General features: G+C 39.8%; 2 protein-coding genes across 3 annotated transcripts; one reads left to right on the top strand and one right to left on the bottom strand.

Moving 5' to 3' along the window:
* Positions 1–5,814: 5,814 nt before the first annotated feature.
* Positions 5,815–9,398, top strand: slc32a1 (solute carrier family 32 member 1). The gene is made up of 2 exons (XM_079883506.1): positions 5,815–6,752; positions 8,126–9,398. The coding sequence occupies exons 1-2, from the start codon at positions 6,357–6,359 to the stop codon at positions 9,311–9,313; spliced, it is 1,584 nt and encodes a 527-aa protein (XP_079739632.1). The 5' UTR covers positions 5,815–6,356; the 3' UTR covers positions 9,314–9,398.
* A 3,533-nt stretch (positions 9,399–12,931) lies between these two features.
* Positions 12,932–22,730, bottom strand: aurka (aurora kinase A). Of its 2 annotated transcripts, none has more exons than XM_079883508.1 (9): positions 22,523–22,728; positions 22,102–22,170; positions 21,493–21,766; positions 21,378–21,414; positions 20,500–20,691; positions 18,061–18,199; positions 17,351–17,499; positions 14,914–15,088; positions 12,932–13,428 (listed from the first exon to the last, which is right to left on the bottom strand). In XM_079883508.1, the coding sequence occupies exons 2-9, from the start codon at positions 22,165–22,167 to the stop codon at positions 13,258–13,260; spliced, it is 1,203 nt and encodes a 400-aa protein (XP_079739634.1). In that variant the 5' UTR covers positions 22,168–22,170; positions 22,523–22,728; the 3' UTR covers positions 12,932–13,257. The 2 variants fall into 2 exon arrangements, with proteins under 2 accessions (XP_079739634.1, XP_079739635.1); XM_079883509.1 differs by having other exon boundaries at positions 12,933–13,428; positions 22,518–22,730.
* Positions 22,731–23,294: the final 564 nt, after the last annotated feature.

Below are 23,294 nucleotides of genomic sequence, written 5' to 3'. Positions count from 1 at the left end.
TCATTATAAAACACCTTTACCTTTTATTGCAGTTGGCAGGTGTGTGACCCACACCATTAAAAAAGATTTTAAGCAAACAGAAACATTATTTTGAGTGTGTGTTTGTGTCTTAATAATATGCATCAAATGGTTATAGGGTCATTGCTTTAATAAACAAAATGTTTTTGATTGGCACAGAAGGTCTCCAGACAGCATTTGTGTTATTTCTTCTCAGATCAATAGCGGTGATGTTGAATCATGTGTTGTTAATGAAACACAGGTCTATTCAAGCGCTCGAGGGTTTCCCGAGTCTGTCTGCCGCTTCTGTGAATTGCCCATCAACACAGCACTTCTCTTTACTCCTGCTTCGTCCAATTAAAATCAAAGAAAGCGCGACGGATGACGTCACAGTGCTTTTGAACGAACGAGCTATGAATATTCATGAGGCTCTCAGCGAATAAATGCAAAAAACACGGCGGTCGCTGCTCATATTTTTCATATTCGTTGAGATTTTATTAATGTGAACACTTTACAGTTGTGACACGTCAGTTACGAAAAAACTAATTTGCATCTCATTTGAATGATCGCACTGTTATTAAAAGCAGGTGGTCTTCATCTCAACGAGTGCTGGCGTTTGTGTGGTAATGACTGTAATTATTGCTGTTTCAATGGCACTTTCACTCACGGACAGTTTGTGTTTTGTTCCAGAGGGAAAAAAAATAAGAACATGAAGGAAATAAATGAGTGGCGATGTTTGATGAAGTCAACAGCGAGAGTTCGACCAGAACGGGTGTAGCTTTGATCTGTAAACGTGTGTTCGTTTGTTTAACAGGACACAAAACTGTCCCATGTGGAAATCTGAGCTGTTATCGTCATTTATTCATGAACCGAGAGACTAACATGTTCAGTGCACACACACACACACACACACAGCCAGTGCACGCTCCATATTCAGTCTCACTTTAATGGTATTTTATGATTAAAATTTATATTCCAGTTCATTTTTATGCACAAAGTCTTATCTGAATCCACTTCAATAGTATCTAGACTGAAATTGCACACACACACACACACACACACACACAGTCTATGTCTCAGTCTATAGAGGCTGTAAGAAGCATATAATGGAAACAGATTGCTGTGTTGATTGTGTAGGCCTCAGGCTCTCGATCCCGGAGGAGCACGGCCAGTTTACAGTGTGTTCAAAGGAGAGGGCTAAAAGGCAATTACAATGTTAATGTGTCCTGGCGGGGGGGAACAGCGGCCGAACGAACGGCCGAACGAGGAGAGAGAAATCCACACGCTGATGGAGTGAGTCTGGACTGCAGAAACACTGTTGTAGAGAGTAAAACAGCAGCGATCAACAACGAGAGACACGCGTGTGAATATATGCAGGTCACTTCAGAAAGCAGAGGCGTTGCTCTTTTATCTGACATGCAGAGAGAGCGACTGATTGAAGAGCTGTGTGTGTGTGTGTGTGTGTGCGTGTGTGTGTGTGTGTGTGTGTGTGTGTGTGTGTGTGTGTGAGCAGCATTCATTCTCTGCACTAGCAGGGTTAATATAACCCACATCTCTCCCGGGATCTCATAATAGGCCATTAAACAGACGCATTAGGATAAATGAAAAGGCTTTTAAGTGGTTACCACAAGACCACCTGGATTTCACTCTCGTGTGTGTGTGTTTATGGATAAAAGGGATGGATTTATTTGAGTTATGGGATGTGATTTTTCTATTTTGGTTCTTTGACTCTCAACTCATCTTTGCTTCAGAGAATTTTAATATATATATATATATATAAAAGAAACCAGTTTGTTTATGTTTTATATACAGATATATATGCCTATATATCATGAATGAAATGTTTCCTAATATTCAAAAATAGTAAATGTTTGTCATTAAAGGTTTTGTTAGTCTGTACTACACTAAATAAATAAAAAATTGAAAAAAATTGTACATAAATTGCAAGTAAATTCCACAAATATTTTCAAAGAAATTGCAGGTAAACATGAAATTTTGAATTAAAAACACTGAAACTCTTGTATAACCTACTCCATTAATCTAATGTTTTATTCATAACTAATCACAGTGCAGTTATACGTATCATTATGAAAAGGTAAAAGAAGTTTAGGCTTAAAAATGAAGGTTCTTCACGACATCGACAGAATCTCTCCATTGTTCTGTATAGTGGAAAAGGTTGTTTGGATCATTAAAATGTTCTTTACACTAGAGATAAACAAATGGTTCTTCTATGGCATCACTGTATACGGAACGTGTAAAATATGTCTCCATTTCGGTGCTTGAAATATAACATTTTGCTCTAAATAAAAGATTAATTTGCGAATCTAATATTACCCATACATGTGAGGACGGCATGTGATGAAAGTGTTGGGATCTGTATGATCTACTAGTGACTCCACTTCTAAAAGCAGCACACATTTGTTCTGATAGAGGCTAATCAGCACAATAATGTGCTTGGGATTGTGATGCTAATAGTACTGGATTCAGAGCGCGGCCGACGCGAGCGGATGGCTAATTTCGATGCGCCCCCGGAGAGCCACGTGTCTCTTCAGTTTGGCTCTCTAATTGAAGTGTGTTATGTGTTATTTTCCGCCTCGCTGAGCCGCAGAAGAGGCTGCCAGTGCTGAGGAACACCGGGAACAAACATGGGAACAGCTCATCCCGAAATGCAGCTCGACTGTTAGTGCACCAATACTAAACAACACTGTATTTGTATTTATTTAAGATATTCATTACTTCAGTGAGATCATTGTTTCTGCCTTAAATTATTGTTTAAATTAATAAATTTTTAGCTAACTGTGATTTTTGCATATGTGCATTTCTGAAATACATAACTTAGACAGTTTCCTCTGATAACAGATCACTGTAAATTGTAATATGCATTTTCTGTAAAGATGTGTATTGTGAAAAGCGCTATACAAATAAATGTGAATAATGCATTTTTTAGTGTATAATGCAGAATGCATGTGCTTGTGCTTGTTTTGGATGCAAGTACAGGTTAGACGACGTACATTTCATAAACGCAGAGTTGCCATTCGAGGTTTGGGAGAGTCATCATTATTGTGCATTTCTTCAGAGTTCACGAGTGTCCCTTCTGCGTTAGAGTTCTCAGTGCGAAGATAATTAATGATCTCTATAGCAAAGGAAGAAAAGGGAAGCGCTCCGCTACACTCGCTCGACTCACTGAAGTGTGTAATGAGAAAAAGGACAGAGCCGAATGAAACCGGGAGGGAGGGATGAAGATCGTTCGGTCCGACGAAACCCTTTTGTTTCAGGATCCGCCGTGACACACACAATCATGACACTGCTTTCTGCAACAATAGTGTGTGAGATCACCTTGTGGAGCGAGATAGCATTGAAGACCGCAGTGACTGATCCTGGATCAGTGTCCCGAGGGAGAGATTGAGGGTTTTGTGTGGAGAGACTCTCGGGAGAAGCGCCATGACCTCTTATTGCCCTCTATGATTCTTCTGAAGGGTAATAAACTGAACGAGAGGACGTGAGATTTAAGCGCGTGCCATCGCACTGAAAACACACCTCAGTCTCACGTTTGGTCTTTGCATTTTGCCGGCGAGAAACACACATTCAAGGCGAACAAAGAACGGGAATGATGTCGATAGAGTGAGTGTGGAGGTGAGGAAAATCAATCCGAAGCGTTTTCACACTGGAGAAGTGTGTGATTTACAGGACTTTCCCCAAACAGATCCTAAAAACACCAGGAAAACATGAGTAATCAGATTACTAAATCAGCCTTATTCCTTCATAATGCTCAGAAAGCCCAAAAAAGCATAAATTATATTATATTTTCATATTATACAATAGGCCTACAACATATTTTTATAAAATTATATTCCTATAGTATATATTATAGCCTACAATGACATATTTTTATATATAAGTATATTCATAAATTATAGCCAACAATAGGCCTGTAACATATTTTATATAAGTATATTCCTATAGTACAATCTAAAAAATGCGGGGTTGTTTTAACCCAACCTTGGGTCAAATATGGACAAACCCAAACACTGGGTTAAAAATCTAATTTAAAATTAACCCAACGGCTGTATTTGACCCAAAGTTGGGTTAAAACAACCCAGCATTTTTTAGAGTGATATATTACAGTCAACAATAGGCCTATAACATATTTTATATAATTATATTCCTAATACGCCTATAACATATTTGTATATTTCTTCAGTATATTCTAGCCTACAATAGGCCTAGAACACATTTTATATAATTATATCCCTATATTTTATAGCCAACAATGGGCCTATAACAGAGGCTATTTTATATAATGGTATTCCTCTATTTTTCCTGCTGTGATTCCCTGTCAGTGGGTTTGATGTGAAAGCGCTGTTCTGGTGGAGATTGCATTGTTCGCGCTCGAGCTCTGCGCGCGCCTGATAACGCGCTGCGATTAACCCGTTCCGCTCCCACCGGGAACCGGGAACACGAGACCGGGATAAAGAAGCCCTCCGGGGAAGACCAGCACAGATCAGATATGACCAACACAACAGGGCGACACGAACATGTCTACATCTGTAGTGTGTAGCGCGACACAACTATAACGCGTTTAGAGATTCAGCGCAAACCTTCAATCACACTCACGGAATCACGTTATATTATATCTATAACGTAATATTAATGAAACTTTCTAAAACGATTTAGATTCAGTGAAACTGTCCGTTTTCAAAAGTGTTTCTTTATTTCCAGCAAACGTCCGTATAATTATACAATTACACACATCATTAGTTTTGATGGTTTTAATCACGATCACCCGTTAGGATTAACAATATTTAATTTTGTTCCGTGTTTTATTTTAACGCAAACACTACTTATTAGGAGAATATCGAAAATATATATATTTTGGATTAATTGTTAAGATTTGAGCTTCTAATATATTTGTAATCAGACCAACGTTTATTTAAATAGAAAAGTCTATCCGTTACGGTTTATTTGTTTAACGCGCGAGTTTCGTTATTGTCTATAGATCAAATGTGAATTCAGTTCTATCGAGAATAAGGAAATGTTAATATCGTGTATAATTTAAACAACTGAAGATTTTATGTTTCACAATATTTTTAGTGAATAATTCGATCCAAACGAACACGGCTGTATTGTGCTCACAGGCCTAAACGGGTCCCAGGCTGGAATCCACAGAAATGCGCTTTCATAAAGTACACCTGCATATTATGACGGAAAGTCCATCAGAGAGAAAGAAAAAACATTTTTTTCTGTTGCCTAACACCTTTTCAAAAGCATCTTCATTCGCTTTAAAAAGTGTCCAGAGAAGATGATGCAGATTAACTAAATAACTGAAACGGCGCAATAATCCATGAGAAATATCCATGCTACTTTTTTAACAAATAAAAACAAAAACACTTGAGATAACTCAGTGTTTAGTCAACTACAAGTCTAACTCAGTCAAATCTGCGATGCATTTCTTGTTCATTCCCTTTTCGAGTGAAAGAAGGTTTAAAATCCGTTCAAAAGAGTATTCCAGCACCGAGGTCTCCTCTTGCTGAAAATGAGTTAAAACTGAGTTCTGACCTTCATCTGAAGCAATAAAAACACTGGAGAGTTCGAGCTGCGACGGGAAAAGCAACAAGAATATTTCAGGAATACTTTTAGTGTCCATTTCAGACCTAGTCCGGTGTGTGGAGACGGTTTTTATATGCGTAAAGTTATGCAACACTATGAGACCCCGATGCCATTGGGTGTTGCTTGTGACCAAGTATATTGGGCATAATGAGAGTGGAGAGGAGGATGGGGGTTCTAGAAGCACCTCCCCTAGAAATGCAGCAAATCTTCACCCTGGATTTTTTTTTTTCCCCGTGCTGATGCGCGCATTGGGAGCCGGAGAGCATTGGCAGTCTGACGGTGACACGTGCCTCTCTCTCAACACCCCCGAGCTCCCGTGTACCGCATTGGCATCAGTGACGGCCACTGAAACACAGGACTCGAAGATACAGAGAACGGAAAACCCCGCGCGCAAAACCACGAACATTCTCCTTTTTACGCACTGGAAATTACGCACTCGCGTTTGGGAAGCGCGCGTAAGAGTTCGGCCAGAAAAAAAGAAAGAGAGAGAGAGAGAGAGAGAGAGGAGAAGGTGTGCAGGATGCATCATTTACGTCTGAAAGTGACATGAAACACGGAATTAGCAAAAACACCAGGCGTGATTTCAGTCAGAACTGGAGATAACGAATACGCGTCACTCCGAGAGTCCGTTCTCTTCTCGCTCCGTGGATGCGCAGACAAAGAACTCCGGTCGCACACTTAACTCGATATATCTAGAGTAAAGAGAAGAAAAAAAGAGTATTTTAACATCAGTCTCATTTAAGAGAGCAATCATGGCCACGTTAATTAGAAGCAAGATCTCTAATAAGCTCTCCAACGCGGCCACCACGGTCACCAATAAGTCTCAGGCGAAGGTGAGTGGGATGTTCGCCAAATTGGGTTTCCAGGCCGCCACCGATGAAGAGGGCTTGGGTTTCGCGGCATGCGATGATCTGGACTATGATCACAGGCAGGGGCTTCAAATGGACATCCTTAAAAACGATGAGATTGGCGGTGGGGAGATCGCGGGCGAGGGAACGCTTGACGGGGACAGTCATTACCAGAGGGACGGAACGGGTCCAACGCCCTCGGCGTCCAAAGACGGAGGACTCTGCTCGGAACTAGCCGGCCTGGACAAGCCCAAAATCACTGCTTGGGAAGCGGGATGGAACGTGACCAACGCGATCCAGGTAAGGACGCACTACGATGCATCTCAAAATTGGCATTTCAAAGTTTTCCTATCAATCAAAATGGAAATTTTAAGGTTGCAAAATATTTATGCAAAAATGATTATTCGCCTCTGAGGCAATGACGTAGGTTTTTCTTGAGCTGATGTCGTGACATTGGTATCTAGCTTTATTAAACAGCATTCAGCTCGACTTGCATTTCTATACTGGGCTTTTGTGCGCGCAGATGGAGATTAGTGGGGTTTGCATGAGTTATTCGGTTTTTTTGTGTGTTTTTATTTTATGACGTGCGTAAAATGGAGAGCATGCATCTTAAAAATATATGCATATTCAAAATGATTTATTACACACGACGATGGTTCAAAAGAACTTAAAATGCGTTTGAAAACCGCAAAAAAATGTAAACCGCACACATTTAATCATGCGCAGTTATATCAAAACTGGCATACAAGTGACGTGACTCCCTGCCTATTTGATTCATCCTGATGACGACACAATGAGGTGAGCGTGACTTTGCTCACAGCAAATGGAAATGTCAGGACTGAATTCATCTGCATTCCCGATGCTCATTCCCAACACCTGCAGTGAACCGGGAAGCTGATGATGGCGCATTCCCTCAACCTGCAAAAACCTTGACTTTAACTCAAGGATACAATAAAGAACATCGCGCGCTGAAAACACTGAGGCCAGTTTCACGCAGCTCATTGGCTGTTGTACTGTGAATAGAATCGAATAGAATAGCGATGCACCAATAGAAAATTTTTGGCCGTTACCGATAATTCTTTATATTTGAAAGTGGATAACCGATATATCGCCGATAAAACATTTATATAATTTTTGAGAGCCTGATTACAAAAACAAAAGTCTCACCATTAAAAGCCATCACCCAAACACACAATTATAACATTCTCATTCATAATTTTATGTGCCTGTATGACAGACTTGCTTTGCACTTCACTCTATTTTCCTTTTTGAAGTGATTCCAATCATATTTCAAAAAAACATCATGTTGAACAGTGCGAATCTGAAGGAAATAATCCACTATATATCGAGTTTAATAAATCAGCCAAATTTTCTAATTAGGCCGATAACGATAACATTAAAACTGAGCATATATCGGCCGTATCAAAGTGTATTGTGATTATTGGAGCTAAACAGATAATGAAGTTTTGTTCATTCTTCAACTGAAAACAGCATCTAAATGATCCATTCTTGTGATTTACAATAAAGAACGCCGCGCACCAAAAACACTAAGGCCAATATGGGTATGATTTTACGCATCACGTGTTGTATAGAGTCGAATAGAATAGAGGCAGGGTGAATATTGCACTGTGGATGATGTGAATATAAAACCCTTGCTATGTTTATTTCCTCAGGGCATGTTTGTTCTTGGGTTACCCTACGCCATTCTCCACGGCGGATATCTCGGACTCTTCCTCATTATATTCGCCGCGGTCGTGTGTTGCTACACGGGGAAAATCCTCATCTCTTGCCTGTACGAAGAAAACGAAGACGGCCAGTTGGTACGAGTGAGAGACTCGTATGTGGATATTGCCAACGCTTGCTGCGCGCCACGCTTCCCCTCGCTAGGAGGCCACATCGTCAACGTAGCCCAAATCATCGAGCTCGTGATGACCTGCATTTTGTACGTGGTCGTGAGCGGAAACCTGATGTACAACAGCTTTCCCACGCTTCCCGTTTCCCAGAGATCCTGGGCGATAATCGCGACCGCCGCTCTTCTGCCTTGCGCTTTCCTCAAGAACCTCAAAGCCGTGTCGAAATTCAGCTTGCTCTGCACCATCGCGCACTTTATCATCAACGTGCTAGTCATCGCGTACTGTCTGTCAAGGGCGCGAGACTGGGCCTGGGACAAGGTCAAGTTTTACATCGACGTCAAGAAGTTCCCAATCTCGATCGGCATCATCGTGTTCAGCTACACCTCGCAGATCTTCCTTCCATCGCTTGAGGGGAACATGCAAAAGCCTAGCGAGTTTCATTGCATGATGAACTGGACTCATATCGCCGCCTGTATCCTGAAAGGCTTATTCGCACTAGTGGCTTATCTGACGTGGGCTGACGAGACTAAAGAAGTGATCACGGATAACCTCCCGTCGGGAATCAGAGCCGTCGTCAACCTCTTCTTAGTCTCGAAGGCGCTGCTATCGTATCCGTTGCCGTTCTTCGCCGCCGTCGAGGTCTTAGAAAAGTCTTTCTTCCAAGATGGAGGGCGTGCGTTTTTCCCAGACTGCTACGGAGGCGATGGGAAGCTCAAATCGTGGGGGCTTTCGCTACGCTGCGCGCTAGTCGTGTTCACTATGCTAATGGCTATTTACGTGCCACACTTCGCGCTCCTCATGGGTCTGACGGGCAGTTTGACGGGCGCGGGTTTGTGTTTTCTCCTCCCGAGTCTTTTCCACCTCAAGCTGTTGTGGAGAAAGCTCTTGTGGCATCAGGTGTTCTTCGACGTCGCCATATTTGTAATCGGGGGAATATGTAGTATTTCTGGGTTCATTCACTCCATTGAGGGTCTCGTCGAGGCGTACAAATACAACTTGGTGGATTAGTTTCGAAAAATGGTAGTTTGGTGAATAAGTGTTACAACGCATCCCACATATTGATAACCAAACCAATAATCCCCCCCCCCCCCCCCCCCAAAAAAAGGAAAAATAAACCCCATCTGACCCAGGTCCATTCATTCAAGTGTCTGCAAATCTGACCTTGACATACAATAAGCCCCTCATGCGGTCAAATCGATTAATCGCGATTAATTGCATCTAACATAAATTAGTGCTGGGTAACGATTAATCGCATCCAAAATAAATGTTTACATAATATATGTGTGTTTACTGTGTATAATTATTTTGTATATATAAATGCACACACATGCATGTATATATTTAAGAAATATGTGCATGTATATATATTTATATATAATTTATATTATATATAAATATTTTATATATAAATAACATTTTTCTTAAATATATACATGCATATCTGTGTATTGATATATACAAAATAATTATACACACACATATTATGTAAACACAAACTTTTATTTTGGATGGGATTAATCGCGATTAAACGTTGCCTGGCACTAATATAAATAAACACACACACACACATATATATATATAGTATAAACAAACTTTTATGCTAGATGCCATTAATTGATTTGTAAGCACTGGGGGAAAGAAAAAACACACATTTAACCCAGGTTCATTCACTCAAGTGTCTGCAAATCTGACCTTGACATTCAATAAATCAATCAGTTCAATGCCTTGGACAACAACGCGCGTTACAAATAGACACCAGAGCAAAACATTTATTTTTGTTGTTGAGTGCGTTAATGGTTTACATAAGCATTTATTTCAGATCGGATTTGGCCCGACTCCACACAGGAATCCAAATCGAAATCATTTTACATAAGCATAAAAACACGCGTGGATCTGAGAGTGCAAGAAAGCGATGATCTGCAATACACGGTGAAGAAAACTCAAACAGATTAATCACAGGGGACCAACGGCATGGCAATAAAACACAATAGAGTATGTAGAGTCACCTTAATGTGTAAAACAAATTTATGGATTTCCCGAAATTCGATCTGAGGACAAGTCTTATTTTTCCTGTTACAGTTTGCATTTACTTAACCAAAATAGAGAGGGAGAAGATAATGGACGGTGAATAGAAGTACATAAACTATGCATTTTGAACGTATATGATGTCCATGCAGTATTACAGATATTCTGTTCAGTCAGAAGAAAAAGAGGCTTTTATTGACACGTGAGAATTTCGTTTGAATTGCTCTCTAGTGTAGCCACCAGAAAACACACGAAGAGACTCGTATTTTTACAAGACATTGAAATAACGAAAAAATGAAGATGAAGACAAAGAAGAGGAAGAACGAAAAATAGTCGGACATTTCAGAAGAAATCATGGGAAATATAAAACAAGCCACACACTCAAATCACTAAATTTGAATTCTTGAGCATTGCGTTGTTTATCAGATAGCAAATGTCGTAATTAAAACAATTAATAATTGTTCCCCTCAGTGAGATTTATTTATAGCGTCGTTGGATCGAAATCAAGTCGAAATAAAGGGACTTACATAAGACTATTTTTTGTTTTGTTCATTTTGTGCAATCCAATGGGTGCTGTGGAAATGTTATAAAACCGTATGTGTTGTGTTTTTGTGGTTTAAAAGATGGAATGTATATCACAAAATCGTTATCATATATCGTGAAAATGAATATATTGGAGAATAAAGGTACGCGTGAAATTATATTGTATAATTGTTTTTTGGTTTTGTGTGATATGGAAAAAAAAAATGAAACACGTGCATATTTTCCCTTCAAAAAAGAATAAATCTACAAAACAATAAATAAGTTGAGTCCAGTTCTCAGAGATTTATTCCAAACGCGCACATTTACACGATATACAGGCCTACACATTTTATTAAATAATATGGATATAGCTTCACATGTTGTTGTTGTTGAATGGGTTATGCATTTGCAAGTATTCTATTTTTAGATTAGGCTATAACTGAATTTGCCTAAATATAATAAAAAGCATTTTTGATGCATTAGGATATGTAGTAGTAGCCTAAGCTGAGTATCAGAATTACGGTTAGAAAAAGAGGCAGCTTTAATTTAGCATTAGCCTATGAAAAAATAAATAAATAAAAAATTACACTCCAGCGAATAAATCAATTAGCCTATATTTTGTCCTAAAGAGATTTATTCGATTTATTTAAGTCTTCACATAGGCAGTGTATGTTTTAGAAAAATTAAATGCAAACGATAAATGCAACTTGTTATTCGCATTTGAGACGGCGCAACAGCCAATGGAAGAATGAAGTGAACTCACACAGAAAATGCACGACAGATTTTTGCTTGCGGCTCGGATTCATCAGGTAAACCTGTGAGCACACACACATCTGGACTGTTTCTCAGTGACTGAAGCTAAATTTATAATCATTTAAATAAATAAAAATACATAGACGTGTGCATTCACATGTTTGCGTGTGCGCGCGTCTGAACAAAGCAAGACTGAAAAGAAAACAAACATTGAAAAGGGATCGACGGAGAAAAACAGCTATAGAAAAATTGTGAGATGAAGACATTCCAACAGGGAAGATTGTAGGCTATTCCAAATATTCAGGTTTGGGTTTTATATCTCCACAAAATAATTCTGCATTACACCGTCATATTGTAAGGAGAAGGTCAAAAGAGAATTGCTAAACCATAATGTTTCTATAAAGGCAATGAACGCTTGTAGAGAATTTTGACAAACATCTGTCGTGTTGGATTGTGGGAATTGGAGTTCAACCAGAGAAGCCATTTTCTCATTACCGAACACGATGTCTGAAAAACTGTGAGTAAGCGCCACCTGGTGTTCACACAGTCTTCCTTACACAGGCTTGCAAAGCACATCACAAGAACAGGCCTAACCTATTTCTTTTAACTCATGGCCAGACTAATACAAAGCGAGACAGAGTTTTAAACACCTAAACATGGAGTTGAATTCAGGTTTACCACCGAAATGGACAAGAGCGGTAAAATGAGCGTTTAACCGCTTAACCGTGTTAACAGAAAGTAACAACATTTGCCACATTAAAATAATATTTTGTTGAAGACTGTTTGGAATTGACTAAACAAACGGAAAGGAAATAATCCTGTCTTAATTTACTCACCCTTATTTTCGTTCCAAACCCGTACGATTGACCGAATGTCCTGAATGAGGTTTTCCAGACCGTTAAAGTGTTTAGGCTTTAAAACTTAGAATAACCACACTTAAAGTAATCAATGGTAGAAATTCGAGTAGTTATTCGCTGAAAGAAAGAAAAAAAACCGTAAATAAAACCGTGCTCAAATGTCGCGCCTTCATGTTGAAAACGTACCAACTTTAACCGTCACGCAGAGGCGCGAAGTTTGAATATGCGAAGGCGCCAAATGAGACAGGAACAAAATCAGCACGCGCTCCTTTCTCATTCCTTCTGTTCTCACATAGCAGTTTTGGATTAAACTGGATCATATGTCAGCATTTACCCTAGATATAGACCTGGCTGTTTGAGATTTAGGCCTAACCAATAACAGCAGTATCTGAGAACAATAAACCACATTATCAGATTCAGATTAAATATAAACAGACCTTTACAAGGTAAGCCATTCAACAAATGTTTTACCTTAAAACCAATTTATTCTCAAACACAAAAATACATTAAAAGTTATATAATGAAATCCTTGCACGTTATTTATAAAAAAAAAAAAAAAAAAAAAAAAATTATAATTTCAAGTAATGGGTAAAATTGTACAATGTGTCTTAATTACATATTTACAAATACATGTAAATTGTAGCATGTGAACAATACAACACAAAAAAAGCAACACAAATATAGTTTGACAGAGCGAGTCACATCAAGAGTAATTTAGTGGCACATCAAGTCTGTTTGGTTAGAAAAATTCACATCTGAAGAGTGAGTTTTCCAAACCGCAACACCAGCGAGTCTTCAGTCGTCGGTGGCCGTGCGAGTGGTCGGCGCTTTGGTGGAGTTCTCCACGACCCACGGGTGAGCCATTACTCCCTGGATGGGAAGTCGGTGCATTGGGTTGTGCTTCAGAAGTCTGTTGATCAGGTCTCGGCTGCCCTCACTCACATGAGCTGGGTAGGTGAACTCAACCTGAAGAGGAACACATGTGGTTTGAGGATGAATGAATGAATCATGAGTGAAAGCTTATAGGAAGATACACTGCCCAGCCCAAAAAAAAACTTTGGATTTAAAAAGGCAAATCCTTAAAGGGATAGTTCACATAGATTTGTGACCCTGGATCAGTAAACCAGTCACGAGTCGCACGGGTTTATCTGTGGCAATATCCAACAATACACTTTATGGGTCAAAATGATCGATTTTTCTTTTATGCCAAAAATCATTAGGATATTAAGATCATGTTCCATGAAGATATTTAGTAAACTTCCTACCGTAAATATATAAAACATGTATTTTTGTGAGTGAATGCAGCACAATCGCCAACATAAATGAACAACTTTAAAGGAGATTTTCTCAATGTTTAGATTTTTGCACCCTCAGATTCCAGATTTACAATAGTTGGACTTTGGCCAAATATTGTCCTATCCGAACAAATGCAGCTTTCAGATGATGTATAAATCTCAAAAAAAAAAAACTGACCCATGTGACTGGTTTTGTGGTCCAGGGTCACATTTACTCACCCTCAACCCATCCTGTGTGTATGACTATTCTTTCAGCCAAACTCAGAGTTAAATAAAAAAAAAAATCCTGGCTCTTCCAAGCGTTATAATAATGCGTACGCAACGCTTAAGTCCTACGTCACGCGCCGGAACTCGATTCTCTCATGAACGCGCGGATGGAAGCGGAAACTAGTAATCAAGTAATAATTACGGATATTTTTTTTACACGCATGCATGGGTTCGCTTCAGAAGGCCTTTATTAACCCCTGAAGTCGTATGGATTACTTTTATGATGGATGGATGCACTTCTTCAAAATCTCAGGTACCATTCACTGCCATTATAAAGCTTGGAAGAGCCAGGATATTTTTTATTCATTTAATTTTTGGATGAACTAACCCTTTATGTTTGGATCTTTTTTAGCAACAGTTCTTCTAACCCTAATTAATAGCGTTTTTCATTTCTTAAACCATCATGTAGGAAGAGGACACATCATGGCCATATTCCAGGATGACAATGTCAAGATTTATCAGGCTCAGATTGTGACAGAATGTTTAGGAGGAGCATGAAGAATCATTTTCACACAGAAGAGACCTTAGATTTAGTGAAAGTCTTTGGGATGTGCAGGAGGAGACGATGCAAGATCTGGACCAAACACTGACGCACCTCTTGATGGAAATAACAAATGTTGTGATGTTATTTCAATCAAGAGGTGCATCAATTTTTGGTCTGTTCTTTCTTTTGATACATTGCAAGCTCAGATATTCATACAACAAAATATGAATTTTGGCTGTGCGATTTTGGGAAAATATCTAATTGAGATTTAATTTTGTAAAGTCAAGCTTCAACTCAATATTCTCAAAAGTGTGCGTTACAAGGAGTTCAACATGCCTTTGCACAGATGACCAGAACTACAAGGTAGTGGATGGTCTTCAGGTAAAGTTGAAGCTTTTCACTTACTCTAGAAATCTTGCGGTACGTCTCTTCATGGCTCTTGGTTTCGAAAGGTGGCCTGCCAACCAGAAACTCGTAGCAGAGCACTCCCAGACTCCACAGATCAACCTTCTCATCGTGCGTCTTGCCTTCGATCATCTCTGGAGGAAGATAGTCTAGCGTTCCGCACAGCGTCGACCTCCTGTAACACACGTGTGATGGTTAGTATATAACCGTGAGACCGATGGTTATAGTTGAACACCGTCATTAGAACTCTATAACCGCCAAAACCGTGTTATTAAAATATTTTTTACAAACATTTTTTGTCATAGAGAATGTTTAAATACTAATTAAACCAATTGTTAACAGTCTGTGTTATTAATGGTCTACGTCGTTTCCAACTGTATTTGATTCTTTGCCAAGTACCCCCTGACCGACCGCCAATCATTTGAGATAGAAATAAAAGCTATGACTATGATATAGTGATGTGCCATCATTATGAGATTTATTAAACAAATGAAAAACATTTGCAATAAACATTAGCAATAAACATTTGCAATAATAAACAACGTATTATTACCAATAACTGATCGTGCAGTTTAATTACCCCTTGACTTGCCCCAAACATGTTTGATAAAAGAAACGTATACAGTATGTATATATATATATATATGATGTACATTACTTTTTAGCTCAAAAACAATTGTAATAAAAGATAGGATCATAAGATGCGCAATATATCGGGAGACATGATTTTTACCACTTCATTAAAGGGATACTTCAGGATTTAGCATTAAGCTTTGTATTAGTAGAAAACCTGTAGTATTTTCGAATTACCATGCTTTCCACCCTCATATCCCCCTGAGACAAGAGATTTATGTATTTTTTGTCTGGAAAAAATCCTCCGATGACGCAAAAATCGTCATTTTGCGTCATCGGAGGATTTTCTGGCCAGAGGCTAAAGACTACAGCCAGTAGATGGCGTTGTTCCGCATGTTTTCAGCCCGCCCATAGGAGGTGGGATCTCACTCACAGAATGTACACAGTGTCAGCCGTCTTTCTTTGGAAGCTAAGCTAGCAGGCTCTTGTTCTGTGGAGAAAGCTGAATAGTAGGAGAAAGCTGAGTAAGTAACCATCCTCCTTTTCCCGGACTTGTCCGGCGGGCGAGATCGTTCAAAATGTCCGGGATTCAGCTTTTGCTTTCTGCGGTCGCTATTCCTTGTTTACATGCACACCTTTTGTTTCAACCTAACTGAATTCATTCCGATTGGTGAATCTGAATGTAGTGTTTACATGAACGCTAAACAAGTGATCGGTTGATGTGTGCGTTTTACCATTGCTAAGAAAAATTCCCGCTCCCCCGTGAGAGATGGGAGACCCGGCGCGTCTCAGTAGTCATGCCACCGGCCTCACGCTGTTCTCCCGCGGCCGTCAGCCTCGTCCTGCTCGCCACAGTAAACATGATGAATGAATGGCGACTGTAGAACGCAAAAGCCGAATCCCGGACATTTTGGACGATCTTTAAATCCCTCGCAAACTCATCACGTAGGCTAGCTTTGTTGTTTTAAACTGCGCACTCTTACCGGTAGGCGTGGCCTCCTGAGACAGCGAAGCAAGTGCATTCTGGGAGTTGTTGTCTTTCATCCACATAAGCCAAAAATACATTTTCTGGCTTTTCTCAGTCTAGAAAGCTCCAAATTCAAAAATTTCTTCACATTTCTTCTACTTAAATGACCTATTTTAAATACACATTCATCTTCCCAGAGGTGAAGTATCCCTTTAAGTTTTGCTTTGTAGAAAGCCTTTCTTTAAAGCGAATTTCGTTTTGTACAAATTGTATCTTAATTTTAATAAATGTTTCATCAACCAATTGCATTTATTTAATAAATAAAAAGCAAATATAGCAGACAATAACTGTGACATGGAGGCGCCGGTGCGCCGCATTCACTTGCATTGCATTGTGAACTAGAGCGCATCTCATCGTAAATGAATGAAACTCAGCGTATGCCTCATACATTAGCATTAAATATCTTTGCTGCATCCTTTCTAGAACAGACAAGGGCTCTCTTGCAGCTCGCATCAGCAGAGCATTGCATCGTCCATAGACCGCAAAACAATCAGTGGATGGCGGGCGGGTGCGGCTTTGAAATTTGGTCAAAAAACGTTGGTGCGGATGATGAGTTTTGTGATGCGGTTGCGGATGAAATAATACCCCATCCGCGTATCTCTATCGATAACAACATTGAACACTACACAAATATTAATTTTATTTTTTTTCATTTAGGCGATCAAGTAGCTAATCGGTGTCTGCTCGTTTATTCAAACTAAGTTGTCCTATAACAGACGAACTTCGATCCCCCCCCCCCATAAATTTAGCAGTTAATCCGCGAATCGCACATGCCGAACCGTGGGGCGGCCGATCCGCTGCTCCCCCAATCACATCGCACATAAGCAGAAGCGTCACCTGGAGGAGGGCGTGTGGACGGACCACCCGAAGTCCGCGATCTTCAGCTCTCCATTGGCCCCCAGCAACAGGTTCTCGGGTTTAATGTCTCTGTGGATCACGTTCTTCGAGTGGCAGTAGCTCAGCGCATCGGCAAGCTCCATTATATACTGCAAACACACAATATACACACACATTATGAGATGTTATTGACTTCAAAAGTCTTTGCTCATGTTTAAAGGTGCAGTGTGTAATATTCAGGAGGATCTGTTGACAGAAATGCAATAACATATACATAACTATGTTTTCAGTGGTGTATAAAGAGCTGACATAATGAAGCGTTGTGTTTTTATTACCTTAGAATGAACCATTTCAATCTACACATCGACATGTTTCTACGGTGGCCCTGAACGGACAAACGCGTTTTGTCACTATGTTGTTCTTCATGATAAGAAGCGAGCTAAAGTCAGCGAATAAAACACTGACAATGATGAACAAGTAGCAATAAAATTCGCAATAACATCGTTTTACTGAATAAGTTAGCATAATTTCTTAATTCATCTTTGTAAAGAAACCTCATTGTTTAACTGGCTACTCTCTGCTGTCTCAGACGACGACATCACTTCCTGTCGGCCACCGTAACTTCTGTTGGGTGCAGTTCACAACCTCACCACTAAATGCCACTAAAACTTACACACTGCACCTTTAAAGTAAGACTGAAACACTCTTACAGTGGCACTCCGCTGGTCATTGAAAGTCCCGCAGCGCTGCAGCTCTCCGTACAGCTCTCCTTTAGGAGCGAACTCCAGGATGAGATACACGCGTGCCGTGTCGTGGAAATAACCGTAGAGGCGCAGGATATTGGGATGCCTGAAAGAAGAGGAGAAAACAGAGTCAGTTCACTTCACAGATCCTGCTTTCCTAAAGCATGAGTCTCAATGCTGAAGTTACAAGTTTCCCTGGTTTTGTTTGATGGATAACGAGTCTTTAGGAGACTCAAGCTAACGACTCCAAGCTAACTACGCATCACACACTTGCTGACTCTAAGAGGTTCCAGAGAAAAACTGAAGAACTTGAAACTTTAATATATCGCAAGGTTGAATATTAAAGACTAATGGGAGCAATAAAGCACTGTAAGTTTTTTTTATATTTCTTTTATTTTTTTTGCAGGGTTTGGAAGCGCACACTTCAAATCCAGAGAAAAACTGAAAATCAGTTGTGAATGAGTGGAGGCGGGGCTCATTTGCATATTCATAGAACTGTGCATACCAAATCTTGAATTTTTTTTTTTTTTTTTTTTTTTTTTTTTTAAGTAAAAAACATTTAATTATGTAATGTTGGTGATCAAAGAAGAGTTTTAAGGGTTAAAAATGATTGCCTACAGGGGGACTTTAAAATAAATATCTGGAGTCTTCGCCCATCATTCAAGGCTCTGATTCGGCAGTTCGCGCAGACTCATGCAGAAAGAAATCCTGCCAAAAAACAGCACAAAAGTAGTGTAGTACTCCAGCCCTAAAGTGATAAACCCACGGGACAGGGAATCTCATTTATTTTCCCAAATCTTCACTCACGGCTCACCCAATGTCGCAGGGGATTATAAACGTTTCTCATTTGGTTCGCTTTTAATTAGGCCTATTATATTCACACTCTTTACTGTTGTACAGTAGACAAACGCTGTGGGACAGATCGCCTTTTTACTCGCACGTCAAATTCTGGATGAATCCGATGTTTTGAGGAGAACGTGTGGCTGTCAGTCAGTGTGGATCCTGACATTCGCAATCACAGATTCTACTATTTGGAAATATGACCAACATAATCTTCACCAGAAAACGTCCTCTGAACAAGTAACATCCACTTCTGTTCTGACCAACTCAGGGGAAAAAGCATTGCAGTAAATCACGCTGATTAAATCTAAGAATCGCTCATCGTATCACGTCAAACCGTGCAAATTATACTTTGCTGATGTTGTTAACATTAAAGGGGGGGGTACAATGGTGTTTCATGTATTCAGAGTTGTTTACAGTGTTAAAGAGATGGATTCTCATGCTTAACATGGCCAAAGTTTTTAAAAAATATTTTGGACGAATAACGGAGAATTTCTGTGCCGAAAATCTTACTTCCGGGTTGGTACAAGTTTCGGCTGGTTTTTTTTCGACCGTGGATCTAATGACGTAGATAAGAGTGGAACTCCTTATATGAGCATTTCTCCCGGAAAAGCTCGCCCGCGCACACGTCGACCAGAGGAGAGCGAGACCGCGCACATCAACGCGCTTCAACAGGAAATCATCGGCAGCGCTGCATAGTGTCTCCAAAGTGTGTTTTTGGATGTGAGGGAAAGCTTCCCAAAGAACCCAGCGTTAGGAACAGTGGATGCAGATTGTTGTGTAGACTGTTTGTTCCCTGCATTTCGACGATGAATGTTTTATAAACAAAGCCCAGATCGACGGATTCTCTCTGGCTCTGGCTTCGCCCACACGGCCCGCCTCCAGACGCTCGGGTTTTTCCGGAAAGACTCGGTACAGCCTATCTTTCTTTTATAAATATAATAAAATTAAAGACTTTTTGGAGATATGAAGGATGCTATATTACTCTATAGGTACTCAAGATTAACAGGAGATTGAGTGAAAATGAGCATTTCACCCCCCCTTTAACAATTTGAGAACATTGCGTGACTACATTTAACGTTAATGCCCTTCCGATATTATCCTTGTTTCCGCATGGGCCGGTTACAGTCTCTTTTGTTCTGTAGACGCTCAGAATCTTTCCCGTTTTACAGCGGGTGAATCTCCTATTGATTGTCGTTTGAACATTTCTGGATCCGCCATCAAATTGCTAAGTTTAATTATATCCAGTTCTGTGAGAAAAGGCTATAAATCTCCAGCATCCTCACACTCATCGCCGACTAGCCGAGACTCTTCTTTATGTGGACAGATGTGACGGAATGACACAAAGACATGCTCTAATTTCCCGCTGAAATCCACCAGAACCGCTGGAGTTAAAAACATTATTACAAGCTCACCGTTCTGAACCGAGCTACGGCAAGCAGAGAGTTCTGAACACTGGCTGGTGATGTACTTTATTTTGGATCATATCATTTACTGATATTAAATGCTTTACAGGCTTTAGTGTGATGTTTCATTAACAGAAGTGCTCTTCTGTGTGACACACACCTGAGATGGGACTGTATCTCCACCTCGCGCCGCAGCTGGTGCTCGACGCCGGCCTTCTCCAGCTGCTTCTTAAACAGGACCTTCAGCGCCAGGATAAACTTGGTCTGACGTTCCCGGGCCAGATACACACTCCCAAACTTGCCTTTGCCCAGAGCTCGGCCAATGTCGAAATTCTCCAAACTCCATGCTTTCCTGAAGAACAGACACGACACAGACTCCTCATTAACACAAGACTGGAGGCATTAAACACAGTCCATGATCCATATGGAAAACTGCCATCAAGAACACAGATTAAAACGGCCCTGAGGCGAGTAATAAAGTTTACAATACTCGTAATAAGTAAACATGCCTATCTTCTCCTAAAATTTAAGTTTTTAATGTTGTTTATGTGTCTATGTGGTGTTTTTAATGTGCTTTAAGACAAACCATGTGTAAGTTCATAAGTCGACAGCATTGCTGAGTATTTCCTCCTTAAAACTGCAGTGAACCAAAGACAGTCTCAAAAACACGCTTTGAAATCGCTGGTGTTTCTGACGTCACAAACTACCTTGTAACCAATCAGATCAACGTGTGATCGTCAACCAGTGGATCTCTGAGCTGAGTGAGTGAGTGGAGGCGGGGCTCATTTGCATATTCATAGAACCACACATACTAAATGAGGCAAGGGTGTCGAGTTACATTCAAGATTAAGGAAAAACACTTAATTTTGGTGATTAAAGATGAGTTAAGGGATAAAATTATAGACTACAGGGGGACTTTACAAACTTGTGTCATCCTAAAATGACCTATTCAGCAACTAGAATAAACAATCGATTTGAAAAAGATGATAAACTCTGTGGACTGAATTCATGGAGTTTAAGAATTTGTAAATAACTTACTTATTGGCATTATTGGACGTGCCATTGGAAGGAGTTTCTGGAAAAGAACAGAAAGAGTCATTATGATGTTCTCAACATTACAGATGTGATTGAGAACGGATGCATCCAAGCTTACGGTGAGGTTTGTCCTGTTTGCCGGGCTCGGGAGCTTTACTAGCCTCGACTACAGGAACCGGCTTCGGCTTGTGTTGCGCAGTCGTTTTGAGCTGATCCGGATTGGCGTTCTGGTCTCCGGGACACGAGGTTTTCCCCGGAGCCGAGACGCCGGTGGGTTTCTGCTGACTGGCAGGGCGCTGAATGCGCTGGGGTCCGTGCGCCGGCCCGAGGACACGCGTGTGCGGGGTCGACACGGCCTTCTGGGTCACGGGAACCCTCTTGGGTCCAGAACCCTGCAGAACACCAGGAAACAGTCCAATGTCAAGTCAGCTTTATTTATACAGCGCTTTACAATACAGAGTGTTTCAAAGCAGCTTAACAGAGAATAATTTTGTTTCCAGAAGAAAATAGTGTCACTTTGATTATTAGATAATTTGCATTTAACATTATAACAGATGATAAATGCATTCAGAGAACACACCATTCGTTTGTCGTTTTTAAAGGTGAAAAGACTACAGGTAATGGAATCTAATCTTTGCACATGTGCTTAAGATTTCTTATCAATATCCTAGGTTTATTAGAAAAATACAGAGGCTTATAATAACAATATACAGTTCCTATAAAATACCTTCTCATGTTCAGGTCGTTGAATCTTCAGATCTTTGCTTGCTTTGGTTCTTGAAGCGGTTTCCATATTCTGAGATTGAACAACGACACATTAATTGCTTAAACATCTCTTAAACACATCTCTTAAACAAATAGGCTATCTTAAACATCTCTTAAACTTAAACACATCTCTTAAACACATAGGCTATCTTAAACACATCTCTTAAACACATCAGGAGAGAAAGTAAGTTAAGAGTCCTGGATTAACATGCATCGATATTAAACCATCACACGATGGTCATCGTTCAGATGACATCCAAACTGAGGTTTCCATCAAAACACAGATTTATAGATTAAAATAAAACCGTTTAAGATATAAATAATTTAGTGATACATTCAATTCAAGCGTATTCTTGCGTCGTCGTGACGCTCAGTAACGTTACCTTCGCTAGCCGTTTCCTCACGACAAACCCTCCGCTAATTCCACACAAACACGACGATTTCCTTCACACCGATTTAAATCAGTCGTGTGTGTGATCATCAATATCGCGAAAACTCATTAAACTGTATATTTATCGCTAAAGAGAACGACGCGATTCTCCTCGGCGACCGCGAGTCTGGCCTGTTTAATTTCAAATGCCCCACTTTTAAATGCCTTTAAATATAAGCTGATTTTGATTGGTCAAAGGCACAGTAAACTGGAATCCTATTGGTTGTTGGAGACTACATCATGTGACGCAAGGGCCCCGCAAGTAATGCCGGGAAAACGTGCCGTTGTACCGCGGATGGCCAGCAGGGGGCGCGAAAGATCGTCACACACAAGAAGTGCAACAGTGTAACAACTAACTCGACTAATGTTACAGTGTAGCTTCCTCTGTGTGACGTAATAACGGCTAAATAATGATGGAATGGCATTAGAGCCTTATTTATTATGGCTCTTCTTTAAGTACTGATTGATTATTTTTATTATTTACTTATATTTAAAATAACATGTGTGTTTGTATATATATATATATATATATTCTTTATTTTTATTTCTATTATTATTTACTTACATTTAAAATAATGTGAGTTTGTATATATATATATATATATATATTCTTTATTTTTATTTCTATTATTATTATTTACTTACATTTAAAATAATGTGTGTTTGTATATATATATATATATTTTTTTTTTTTATTTTTTTTTTTTTATTGTAAACCAATCCTT

Source organism: Squalius cephalus (assembly GCF_949319135.1).
Source record: "Squalius cephalus genome assembly, chromosome: 10".
NCBI lineage: Eukaryota > Metazoa > Chordata > Actinopteri > Cypriniformes > Leuciscidae > Squalius > Squalius cephalus.
The sequence above is the reverse complement of the archived record's forward strand: the minus strand, read 5'-3'. Positions and strand labels throughout refer to the sequence as shown.